Below are 12,992 nucleotides of genomic sequence, written 5' to 3'. Positions count from 1 at the left end.
GTGTGTCTGTGTGTTGTGCATACAGTGTATGATAGAAATAAACGCTGGTGCAAAGAACAGCTGCTGTGAATGTGCTTGCCACTCAGTTCTGCTTTTATTCTCTCTCCCTCTTTGCTATTTGCTCTCTGCATCTCTCTCTCTCTGCCTTGCTTGTACTCTGCGATATCCAACATACTAATCCATGCAGCGACACCCGGGCAGGTTGTGGGCCTGCATTGCCACTGGGGAAGAGGTTAAATATCAGAGAAGGTCACAAAGAGGCGGGGCTGGAGAGGTCGAAGGAAAAACCAAATCAGCGATGATAAAGAGAGGGGCGAAGCCGCTCACGCCCTGCCGTCTTTGCTACCAGATGAAAAGCACTGCCATGCCTGCGTGATGTTGTGTGTGTTGACATATTTAGCAGGATGAAAAGCTTTGATAAATGAAAAATGCAGGGACTTTTATAATCCCAACTGTCTGTTTTGTATTCTAAGTTCAGGTTTATAATCAAGATTAGGATTACATTTATTTTTGTACAGATATACACATAGTATGATAAAAATTTCTCTGAACTATTTGAGGATGTCACATAGTCTGCAATATGCACTAAATCTGTCATCTTAAAGATTTATCACAATCATGCATTTTTATGTTTGATCTTTTGTGTGTGATTAAGCGAGATTTATTTTCTTGCATTTGGAAAGTTTGGCTCTAGATTAGGATTCGTTTTTTTTTTATCTCACACAAATATGTGGAGCTAAAACTGTCACAATAGACCATCGACCACAACATTAAAACTGTTGAAAGCCAAAGTGAACGGAAAAGTTGATGCTCTACATCTGAATGTTACATTGACACATCCCAGAAAGCTAAAAAAAATTGAGCAAAGCATCCTGCTCATGGTGTTGGCACCACCAAGCTGGAAAATGCACTCATACTGCAAAAAAGTGCCTGAGGAAACCCAAGAAATACAACCAGAAAAGCCAAAGCACTGATCCCAAATCCAAACTCAACAGACCATACCATGGAGCAAAGCCATCCATGATGTCCCCAAATCTACTAGAGCCCCAATGCCACATACTGCAGACATATCTTGTATCCAGACCCTGATAAGTCACAAGTGTGTATTCTGGTGGTGTTCTTGAGTGGACTTAAATAATATTCAGCATGCGTTATGTTATGTGGCTGATTGGTAGCAAGAGTGAAGTGCTGACTGTAGGTTAGTTGAAACTGGTATAGAGCACAGAAAATGAATGGAGTCAATAAAAGCTCCATACAGTATCCCAGCGTGTGTGTGAGAGAGCATGTGTGTGTATCATGCAGTAAATGAAATAAGACAAAGCAACCGGCTCCCCACTAAAACAAACAAACACTCATACAACACAAAGAGATGTAGACCAATCTGTCTGCTCCATCAGCAAACTCAGCAGGAGCAGTGTTAGCTATAACGATACCATCTTTACTGTTCTCTGCCTTCTAGCCCCTGAAGGGGCAGAGCAGGCTCCACTGTCAAAAAATCAGAGCTCAAGTTCCAGATTGTGATTTATTTCATTAGGCAAATGAGATGTGTGAACCCCGCAGCACCGCTGACTGAGTCACCGCTTTTCACTGTCTCGATTTGTATGCACGCCTGCAAACACAAACACACGCACACATAGAGAAGACATGCATTTTTCACGTGAAAATAACTCTGTTAACAGCCCCAAAACATATGTAGCAAGTCTGATTCAATCAAGCGTCCAAACACTTGAGAGTGATGAGCTGGTAGTGGCAACAGCTGTTGCCAAGCCATCTTGCACAAAATGGCCTCCGATTTCCCAACTGATCATTCTACCTGACCACCACAGGGGGAGCCTCTCTCCTCTCCTCTCCTCTCCTCTCCTCTCCTCTTCTCTCATTTAAATGCTGTACAGAGAAGAAAAAATAATTTCCTTTTTCTTGACGTATGCACATACAGAATTTAAAGAGGCTCCTAATTCCGTGTTTTTTCTTTCCCCTTTGCCTGCAGGTTCACCCTCAAAGTGGGTGTAAGCTGAGGAAGTGCCCCCCAACTCACCTGTGCCTGCTGACCACCTCTGACCACCTAGACCAGTTCCTTACACTTCTCGGCCTCAAGCATGGCTCTTGCAGTCTGGATCGTCTTCACTTGTGCTGTGGCTTCCAGCAACATTGCTCCATCCTCACAGGGTATGTAATATTAAAATTCTCTAGTGTTGTCTATATCATGACGAGTGCACATGTGTGCATCTGGATTCAGAATTTATGCGTTAAGATTCTGTTTTAACTCAACGAGCCAGCTTAGACTGTTTTACACACTGTAAGCTTCTGTTGGTTTCACCGTTACTTGTAGTCGGCCTGGCCTGAGGTTACTGCAAATGAGGATGCAATATTTATACATGTGATAAAGGTTGTAAGTGTATTGACTTGCTGACCAGGCTAGAAAAGCTGCACTTCATTAACTGAACTCTCTCTACAGGAGACAGAGAGAGAGAGTGTCTGAGCAAGGTGGATGTGAGAATGTCAATAAAATTTCTTGTCATCTTGATGTTAGTTGGAGCGTGGCAAGAGAATAAGGGGGAATCCGTGCATGTAATGGTGCCATATGTGTGACCTCCTTGAATGTGCCATGTACCATAAGATGTTTCGTTTTGTGTCGCATGTGCGCTAGCTGTTGTAAGCTTGGCAGCAGGTGACCTGGATGGGATGAAGTGATGCTGGAGGGTGTTGTGTATTTGTTGGAAGATATGTATGAGGGAAGGAACGGGAATTGCAGGGGTAGGCAGCGGGCCGAGGAGGGAAAGGAGGGGCTGCTGGGTGTCCTGCTAGTGGCCTGCCACACAGACAGCAGCACACCATCTGCTGTATGTTCTCCGTCAACTCTGTGCCAATGAGCCGCTGGGTGATGGACAGCCAGAATGAAGAGGAGGAGCTTAAGGACACATGGTTACCGCAGGGAGGAGCTAGCGATGAAGAAAGTGGGGAACAGTAAGGTGTGTTTTCATATTAGTGCTGATATCAATATTGGATTTAACAGTTCCCCAGTGAAAGCTATGATTGGACAGGTGTGGCTCTAATTTGAGAAGCTATTCTTTTTTCTCCTTTGGTTGCATCAGATCTGTGTGGCCCATGTTGTGTTCCATTAGGCCACTGGCATCATGTTGCTTTGTGTTTTACTTGTGGGTGTATATATTTGTATGAAAATAAGCCTCCACCTATCTGCATGACCTGGCACTTCGGGAATAGTAATAATACAGCAATAATCAGTCACAATCACTATCAGCGCACAGACAGAACATTTGGTTGGATGAAATTAAGAAGATTTTTTTTCTATTGGAATCAGGCACATTGCACATTTACATTGGCTCATGTTCACCCACACTGTTTTGGTGCACATAATTTTGGCAGTCAAATTTTGGCTGAAATTCATTCTCTCTTTTATAGTGTGACCAGAGGAGCAGGAGAGAAAAAGAAAGGAGAACAAGGGAAGTGGAATTTAAAGGAAGAGCGCAGGGTTTTGATGTGATGAGATCTGCTGAAATCCCTCTTAGACTAATCAAAGCTCATTTGGAAACCTGCATGATCATCACACATGGCTTCACAGTCTAATGTGTACTCCCTGCTCATCCTCCGTGTCCCGACTAATCTGCGATGCTTTAACCTCACTCTGCTCCTGGCTGCACATTCTAATATTTACCCTTAACACACACCCATTTATTCTACTCTGGAAGTAGCTCTTTAGTGCAAATGTTCTTAACCAGCATGAGCTTTGTACACGTACGCCTCACATAGTGAATATTTATTCCCTTAAATCACTGTGCAGTTTTTCATTTGTCTTTGAAATCCAATGGCTGCGTGAGACAAAAGACAATATTTTCATCTGTGAATACAAACTCATACTAACACAAGCAAATAAAGTCATAATCATACTGGCATATAGAAAATCCCTCCACCCCTTTGTCCCGGCAGTCTCCCTGACAGCCTGACATGCGTACCTTGACAAACAGAATGTCCCGCTGATTCCACAGAATGCTTGAGAATGTACCACCCTTCATACATAGTGCTGCTGATCTGAAAGCCCATTAGGCTTGCTTAATGTGGCAGGCATTGCAGGCAGCTGCGCTGTACGTGATGAAGCCCTGACACAGAACTTTCATTTAGCACAGTGTAAAGCGTTGCTGTGTGCATGTGTATTCGTATTTATGTGCACCAGTGGTGGCAGGAAGACCATTACAAGGCTATTTGTAGGTCCTTTCAGTCTGCAATGTGATGGGTATGAATTTGCAAGCATACAGTATAGTGCATAATGTGCCTGTATGTCCATGAGTGCATGGTGATGTGTGCATGCGAGAGTCTGTATGGATCTTTGTGTTTATGTGAGAGTGCTGACATATCCAGATAGATGTGCGTATGAGCCTTTTTGTGTGTATGTGTGCGTGTGTGTGTTTGTGTGTGCCACTCATACCAGGATGGCAGTGCCAGCTGACTGGTTGAATCTGTTCTCATCTCCCCTGTATTTAAGCCTTTGCTCTCAGATCAGTCGTGTGGAAAGGCCCCTGGTCCTTTAGTGCACACGCAGACATTTTTATCTGTCTTCCCCTCCTCTGCCTGGCTTTTTTTCTTCCCTGCCTTTTCCCCTGAACAGTAGCTATTACTTAAGGATAGGGGACTAGCTGTTTTTACACATCTTCTCAACAAAGTGCTTAGTCTCTCGACTGTTCTCCAAGGGTGACACAATGTTTGAATGGGGACTGTTCTCAGTGTATGCTTTTGCTTTCTGTAATGCAGGGCTCGGTGTTTTGTTTTGTTTTTTTTGTTCCATGGAGAGTAGGGCTGTTCGATATAACGATATATATCGGACGACGATATAAAAACATCTATTGTTTGTTTCGTGGTGTCGCAAAATAAACTGTTTACGGCAATATTTTTTCATCGTTTTGATGGTCACTGTAGTGGCTATATTAATTTCTTAAAGTTCTCTCTTTCTCTTATATTTAATATAACCACACACAAGCGCCTGTTTTTATGCGTTGTGCTTAGCAACAAGACGGTAAAGCCATCGCGTGTCCGCTTGTTTATTTTCCACATAAACCTTTCACAATAAAGCTCAAGATCCTGTTGAGACTTTTCAAAATAAACTGAATCACGTGAAAGAGTATGCAGAGTATTTACGGATGAGAAGCAAAAAAAGAGCCGTCAGGTGCTAAAAAATAAACCTTAGACTCAAATGTTAGAACAGGCTTTTCCCCGCAGCACGCGGTGTAATTAATACTTATATACGTTACAACTTATGTCTAAAAATGTATAGTTTCATACATCGTTAAAACACTCGACTCCAGGTACACGACGCCCAGCTGGAAACACTTCACGCAAGTCGAGCCGAGATTCACAGAATTTACAGAAAATGTTAAATTTTTGTGATTTATATCGTTATCAGGAGGATACATGTCTTATATGATATGGATATGAGCTTTTGGTCATATCGCACAGCCGTAATGGAGGGCTACATAAAGAATTCACTATGCTGTTGCAAGACAGATGCTTTTTTTAAAATGTCTGAGCTGACAGTTTTTTCCAGGTCCAAATGTTGCCATATCCTAAATTTAAAAGTGGGAGCAAAGATTTTAAAAAAAAATGAGTGAGTGAGGGTCTTAAAATCCAATATTGAATTTGCACAGTTAAAGACACGTCTTTCAGTCCTGCAGAAATATTAAAATTGTAATTTTAAAACAGTGACCTACTCATAAATTCATAAGAGCTGACTCTGACAGGCTTATGCCAATAATATCTTTAGAGGAGGCAATAAAAGAGTGCTACTAACACATAGCTTTTTGTCGCCGTGTACTATCCTAAACAGCATGTAACTTTGAGGCTTCACAAGCAGCATTTTGTATTTCCTTATTCCCTTCATTTTGTTAACTCACAGCTCTACACTTTTCGCTTGAGTATATGTCAAGCAGAGCACTGAAGCTGAATTAGTTGAACTAAATCACTGAATTAGTTGATTAGATTCAGTTGCATTTAAATGAGTCCATGACGGGAACATAGTAAAGATCCTTTCCTTGTTGAAATTAATTCTGAATGCAATTAATTTGCATTCATAAATACTTTTAGAACTACAAAGGCGCTGAGAAAGTGCATCACTCACCAAAGTCAGCGCTCTACCTCAAAGATTTGAAGAAAGTGATCGACTGCTGTGACAAAAATGTATTAGCTCTTCCTTTTGCTTTACTTCAAGTGTCACTACAATTATCATAGTGGTTTGTATGTTCTTGCTCATATGTAGTACAGTACCCACTCGCTATTTTTATGGTCATATTTAAGCACTCACTGCACATCTTTGTGGATAGAGATCTGAGACATGAAATGAAGAATATATATCTGTGTGTGTGTGTGTGTGTGTGTGTGTGTGTGTGTGTGTGTGTGTGTGTGTGTGTGTGTGCGTGTGTGTTTAACACACTTGTTAAATAGCCTGTCAAAAAACGAAAAACATGTTTTAGAAATCTGTCAAAAACCTATATATTTACCTTTCTATTTATTTATTTATTTATTTGGCAAATAACACATTGGACATCTGTGTAAGTGTAACATTCAGTCACTAAGACAAATTTTCATCTCAGGAATGCAAATAAAAAATGGCATCTTAATCAAAAAATCATAATGTGCTTCACATTTTTTCTGCTTTTTTGTAAAACAGTAAATTTGAAAATTCATGGATAACAGCAATAATTACATTTTAGCATTAAAAATATCACTTTGATTAAAGACCTGGTGTGTAATAGTGGAATACCTATTACAGAAGCAAAAATGGATTTGGTAATTACAAATACTGTTTATATATACATATATATATATAAAAAACACCCAGCACGCCCCTGCGGGCGGTTTATCCTTCAAGCTCGGGTCCTCTACCAGAGGCCTGGGAGCTTGAGGGTCCTGCGCAGTATCTTAGCTGTTCCCAGGACTGCGCTCTTCTGGACAGAGATCTCCGATGTTTTTCCCGGGATCTGCTGGAGCCACTCGCCTAGCTTGGGAGTCACCGCACCTAGTGCTCCGATTACCACGGGGACCACCGTTACCTTCACCCTCCACATCCTCTCGAGCTCTTCTCTGAGCCCTTGGTATTTCTCCAGCTTCTCGTGTTCCTTCTTCCTGATATTGCTGTCATTGGGAACCGCTACATCGATCACTACGGCCGTCTTCTTCTGTTTGTCTACCACCACTATGTCCGGTTGGTTAGCCACCACCATTTTGTCCGTCTGTATCTGGAAGTCCCACAGGATCTTAGCTCGGTCATTCTCCACCACCCTTGGGGGCATCTCCCATTTTGACCTCGGGACTTCTAGGTTATACTCGGCACAGATGTTCCTGTACACTATGCCGGCCACTTGGTTATGGCGTTCCATGTATGCCTTGCCTGCTAGCATCTTGCACCCTGCTGTTATGTGCTGGATAGTCTCTGGGGCATCTTTACACAGCCTGCACCTGGGGTCTTGCCTGGTGTGATAGACCCCAGCCTCTATGGATCGTGTACTCAGAGCTTGTTCTTGTGCTGCCATGATTAGTGCCTCTGTGCTGTCTTTCAGTCCAGCTTTGTCCAGCCACTGGTAGGATTTCTGGATATCAGCCACCTCCTCTATCTGCCGGTGGTACATACCGTGCAGGGGCCTGTCCTTCCATGATGGTTCCTCGTCTACCTCCTCTTTCTTGGGTTTCTGCTGCCTGAGGTATTCACTGAGCACTCGGTCAGTTGGGGCCATCTTCCCAATGTATTCTTGGATGTTCCTTGTCTCATCCTGGACTGTGGTGCTGACACTCACCAGTCCCCGGCCCCCTTCCTTCCGCTTAGCGTACAGCCTCAGGGTGCTGGACTTGGGGTGAAACCCTCCATGCATGGTCAGGAGCTTTCTTGTCTTTATGTCAGTGGCTTCTATCTCCTCCTTTGGCCAGCTTATTACCCCAGCAGGGTACCTGATCACGGGCAGGGCGTATGTGTTGATGGCCCGGATCTTGTTCTTACCATTCAGCTGACTCCTCAGGACTTGCCTGACCCTCTGCAGGTACTTGGTGGTTGCAGCCTTTCTAGCGGCCTCTTCATGGTTCCCATTTGCCTGCGGGATCCCCAGGTACTTGTAACTGTCCTCTATGTCTGCAATGTTGCCTTCTGGTAGTTCAATCCCCTCAGTTCTGACTACCTTCCCTCTCTTTGTTACCATCCGACTACACTTCTCCAGTCCGAACGACATTCCAATGTCATTGCTGTATAGCCTGGTAGTGTGGATCAGTGAATCGATGTCTCGTTCACTCTTGGCATACAGCTTGATGTCATCCATGTACAGGAGGTGGCTGACAACTGCTCCGTTCCGTAGTCGGTATCCGTAGCCAGTCTTGTTAATGATCTCACTGAGGGGGTTCAGGCCTATGCAGAACAGCAGTGGGGACAGAGCATCTCCTTGGTAGATCCCGCACTTGATGGTAACTTGTGCTATGGGCTTGGAGTTGGCCTCTAGTGTTGTACGCCACATCCCCATTGAGTTCCTGATGAAGGCTCTTAGGGTCCCATTGATCTTGTACAATTCTAGGCATTCCAGTATCCAGCTGTGGGGCATTGAGTCATAGGCCTTCTTGTAATCAATCCAGGCAGTGCACAGGTTGGTCAGTCTGGTCTTGCAGTCTCGGCTGATTGTTCTGTCTACCAGTAGCTGGTGTTTTGCACCTCTGGTATTCTTGCCAATTCCTTTCTGTGTCCCGCTCATGTATTGACCCATGTGCCTGTTCATCTTAGCCGATATGATGCCTGACAGGAGCTTCCATGTAGTACTGAGGCAGGTTATTGGTCGGTAGTTGGAGGGGACCGGTCCCTTCTTGGGGTCCTTGGGGATCAGGACCGTCCGGCCTTCAGTTAGCCATTCCGGGTGTCTTTCGTTAACTAGCAGCTGGTTCATTTGTGCTGCCAGACGCTCGTGGAGTGCAGTCAGCTTCTTCAGCCAGTAGGCGTGAACCATGTCGGGCCCTGGTGCTGTCCAACTCTTCATACTGGAGACCCTTTCTTGGATATCTGCCACTGTGATGGTTACTGGACCCTGTTCAGGGAGGTCGCTGTGGTCTGCCCTCAGATCCTCTAGCCACTGAGCATTGCCGTTATGGGTTGCATCCTTCTCCCATATGCTCTTCCAGTATTGCTCCGTCTCCAGCCTTGGTGGTGCTGTTCTCTTATTGTTCCCTTGCCACTGAGAGTACACCTTTGCTGGTTCTGTGGAGAACAGCTGGTTTATTCTCCTGCCTTCTATCTCTCTGGTGTACCTCCTCAAGCGGCTGGCCAAGGCTGTGAGTCTTTGCTTGGCAGTTTCCAAGGCCTCAGGTATGGACAACTTGCTGTATTTCTTAGGCACCTTATTTGTCGCACCTTTCTGCAACTCCGTTAGTTGGCTAACCTCCCTCCGTGCTACTTTGATCTTGCCCTCTAGCCTCCTTCTCCATGGAGGGTACTGCCCCTTGTGGCTGTTCAACTTGTAGCCAAGCATCTCACTGATCACTGCTGCCGTATTGTAGATCAGCTTGTTAGTGTCGGTAATCGTGGTTGTAGGTATTGCCCGTAGTGCTGCATTAACATCATCTAGCAGACCTTCTGAGGGTACTTCACGTAATCTTGGTAACCGGCTACGGGGGATCCAGGTTTCAAGCTTGGCCATGATCCTATTTTTCAGGTCAGTTCCTCTCGCACTCAACGATCCTTCTCCTATCGCACTTGGGGCTATGTACCCAATCTCGGGTGGGGGTGATGATATCTCCCCCCTGACCTGGCGTCCTGACTCCTCCTTGCCGTAGCATTTGTGTTGTACCTCGTCAATCTCTAGCTGTGAGAGCAGTCCCTTCTTTCGAATGTTGGAACACTGAGCTACTAGTTGTTTCGCCGTCATTGTGGATGTTGGGTATCGAAGAATCCATAGGTCCCTCATCCTATTCATGTAGCCCCTTCCGCCGGGGTTACTTGCGTAGTAGCATTCCAACAACGCCCTGTTTTCGTCCCTTGCCCACCGATGCCTTCTTGTTCCAGTAGCCCACTTTTCGTCAGGGTGCCCTGGTTCCTCAACACCTGACGCGGACCTTGTTGATCCGGGCGACGTCCGAGCCGGCATGCCTTCATATTTATCTGTCTCGCTCATGTCTGCGGTAGGCTTGCTTAGCATAGGGGGTCTAGCCTTAGGACCCTTACTGGATACAGACGCCCCAGGCAGGAATCAAACTTGCGATCCTCTGTTCCAAAGGCGTGTAGTTTAACCACTACGCTATCCAGCTGCTATATATATATATATATATATATATATATATATATATATATATTCAGCCAAGTACATTTGTTGTTTGAACTTAATTCAAAATTAGTCTCCGGTGTTACCTCAGCCACTATCCTGGCAACTTCAGCATAGTTTAATGTAGTTATTTTTTTTAAGGTGCCTCTGAACATAATTCAGACAGTGACTGATTACATGAGCAACCACACTGTAATTGGAAAAACAGAATTTCTTAGAGACAGGCATGTTGTATCCTGTCAGGTTCACATTGCTCCTGCTTGCAACACCTGGTACTTTGCAGTGATTTATTATTTGTAATTAATTCTACACGGTAACTTTGTCCCGAGTTCACATGGGAAGGATGCTCAGTAGAAGAGTACAGTTACTAACTTTGACCAATTCTCCTTTGACGCAAATATTAGTTGCAGGATCACAGAGGCAGTTGACTATTGCTGGACTTAAATGACATAAATAATAAACTATAGAGACAAGTTCATTTCTAATAGCTTGGATTTTTATAGACCAAGGCCATCCAAACTGCATGTTGTGTGTTCACTGAGACAAGTAAATGCTCCCATTTTGTCTGAAAATGACCTTTGAGTATGCTTTAGCGTGGCTTTTCTCTTTCATAAAGCTGAAATCCACAGCCTTTACTGACACTAATTGCTAATCTAGTGGCTTGTGAATATTGCATATCATCTGGATTTTGCAATAAAGAGCTGCTCTAAAGCCTTTTTTCTCCCTATTCTCTCTCAGTGCCCCTTGTGTGTGTGTTTTCAAGCTTCTGTTGCTTTCTCATCTTATTTGCAACAGTCAGTTCTTCTCACTTCTCTCCTCTCATTTTCATCCAGTCTCTCAGCCCCCCCCCCCCCCCCCCCCAAAAAAAACCTTAGCTATTATACCCCCTTTTTGCGCTGTGATATACTTCCCCACACACTCCCTCCTATCTCTTTCCTGGCCTCCCATTCTGTTCGCCCATCATCGTTTCTGCTCTCCTCCTTTTTAAACTCTCAGCTCTCCCCATCACTCGACCCCACTTTCTATCGAGCTTCCATCATTGAGATTAACCCCGCTGCCTCCTGCAAGCCACATTTTCCTCCTTTCCTTACCCTCTACCCCCCGTCCGTTAGCAGCGCACATCTCTTGTCGTTGTTATTCGTTTCTCTTCGCCTCTTTCTGCCTTCTGTCATATCTCGTTCGCTACCTCCCTTGCTCGCTCCCTGGTGCTGAGAGTTACTGTGCTCTTCAAAGCCCTTGGCTGAGAGCAGTAGATCACAGAGAGGCCTGTGTGAGTGAAAGGTTAATGGATGGCCTTTGAACATATATTGGGCGTTGGGGGGGGGGGAGAAGGAGGGACCGACGGGGCGGTGTGGCGGCGTGTTTTTTCAAACCTCACTTTGAAGATGACGCACGCCGCTCTCATGTGCTTGTGACTGTATACGGGGTTGTGCCTTTTTGTTTATTCATTCATGTTAGTGTATGTGTGTTTGCGCCCATTTTGTTTGTGTGTTTGTGTGTTTGTGTTTGCTTGTAGTCGTGTGTATGCAAGGGCATGTTAGTTTGTGTACATTGATTTGTGTACTGCAAACAAGCTTCTACATCAAGGATTGAGTACTGTGTTCCTGTTTGTGCAGTCGCGTGATAGCTGCCTCTGTTCTCTCCGGGCCGTGGTGTGTAACTTTGAGGCTTTGTAGCCGTACAGGACTGCATGTGTGTGTATGTGAGACGGCTGGTTTGTGAACATGTACAAAGGTGTGTATGTATCAAGCATGTTATGTGATTAAGAATGTGGGCATTTGCTTATCTCGTGTTCTGTGGAATGCAGAGTGATAGTTAATAGCAGCAGCTTACGGCTGGAAACCAAGAGCAGAGAGAGTAGAGAAGTGAAGAAAGACAGAGCTAGATCACAGCAGAGAGGGTGGCAATACAGTGAAAGGGAGTAAAGGAGGAGAATGGAATTGAAATGAGAAACTAGAGGTAAAGGGCTGGGAAGGAAGGTGAAGCTAAGAGGTGGGGAGAATGAGGGGAGTGTGTTGGGGACAAGTAAAGGTAAATGAGATCGTTTCCAGGTGGATGAAATTAGATGAGGGATTGAGGGATGGTGCGAGGTGAAAAAGAAAAACACAGAGAGAGGAGGAAACTCACAGTGTTACTCATTACAGTGCAAGTGAATACAATGGCCTGTAAGTGTAGGAGGAATATTTTAATTCATGCTGTAGCTATGAAAACATGAAAGTAGAGGAGCACACAAAATCCTCCGTGCTGTAGTTAACCACATAAGTATACTCGCAAACAGATCGATCACCTCATAAACATGCAGAGTGAAAATACACTCAGGCGCACACACTGTCCAAGCGTCCGGACCTTTGGCTTAGTGTATAAGGAGGTTAATTAAGTGTCTAATGCAGCAGCGGGGCCGGGCTTTGACACTCATCTTTCCTAACAGGTCTCCGGTTGCGACTTACGACTTTTTCAAATCCACACACACACACAGACTCATACTTGCACACACCTTTTTTTCTGACAGCACTCCGCACAAGCTACTCACTCCGTCTTCCCCTCTCTCCTCCACACTTTGACTTTCTTTTTTCTCATCACTTGCTTCTGCTCTTCATTTCCTCGCCAACTTCCCCGCTTTCCTCTCTCTGCTTCTCTGTCTCTACTCCATTCCTCCCTCATCCCTGTGGCTGTTTCCCTGCAGCACCAGCAGTTTTACCCCAG

At 44.7% G+C, this 12,992-nt stretch overlaps 1 protein-coding gene across 2 annotated transcripts in view; it reads left to right on the top strand.

Annotated features, from left to right (window-relative positions):
* Positions 1-12,992, top strand: part of adgrl1a (adhesion G protein-coupled receptor L1a) — a 116,208-nt gene that overhangs the window by 56,016 nt on the left and 47,200 nt on the right. For both annotated transcript variants that reach the window (XM_085271496.1, XM_085271495.1), the window contains exon 2: positions 1,988-2,166. In XM_085271496.1, the coding sequence (XP_085127622.1) occupies positions 2,097-2,166 (70 nt within the window). In that variant the 5' untranslated portion in view covers positions 1,988-2,096. The remainder of the gene's footprint in view (positions 1-1,987; positions 2,167-12,992) is intronic.

The sequence above is a fragment of the Mchenga conophoros genome, linkage group LG4, assembly GCF_057382185.1.
Source record: "Mchenga conophoros isolate Kocher_MC1m ecotype Shallow Benthic linkage group LG4, M_conophoros_male_GT1.1, whole genome shotgun sequence".
NCBI lineage: Eukaryota > Metazoa > Chordata > Actinopteri > Cichliformes > Cichlidae > Mchenga > Mchenga conophoros.
The sequence above is the reverse complement of the archived record's forward strand: the minus strand, read 5'-3'. Positions and strand labels throughout refer to the sequence as shown.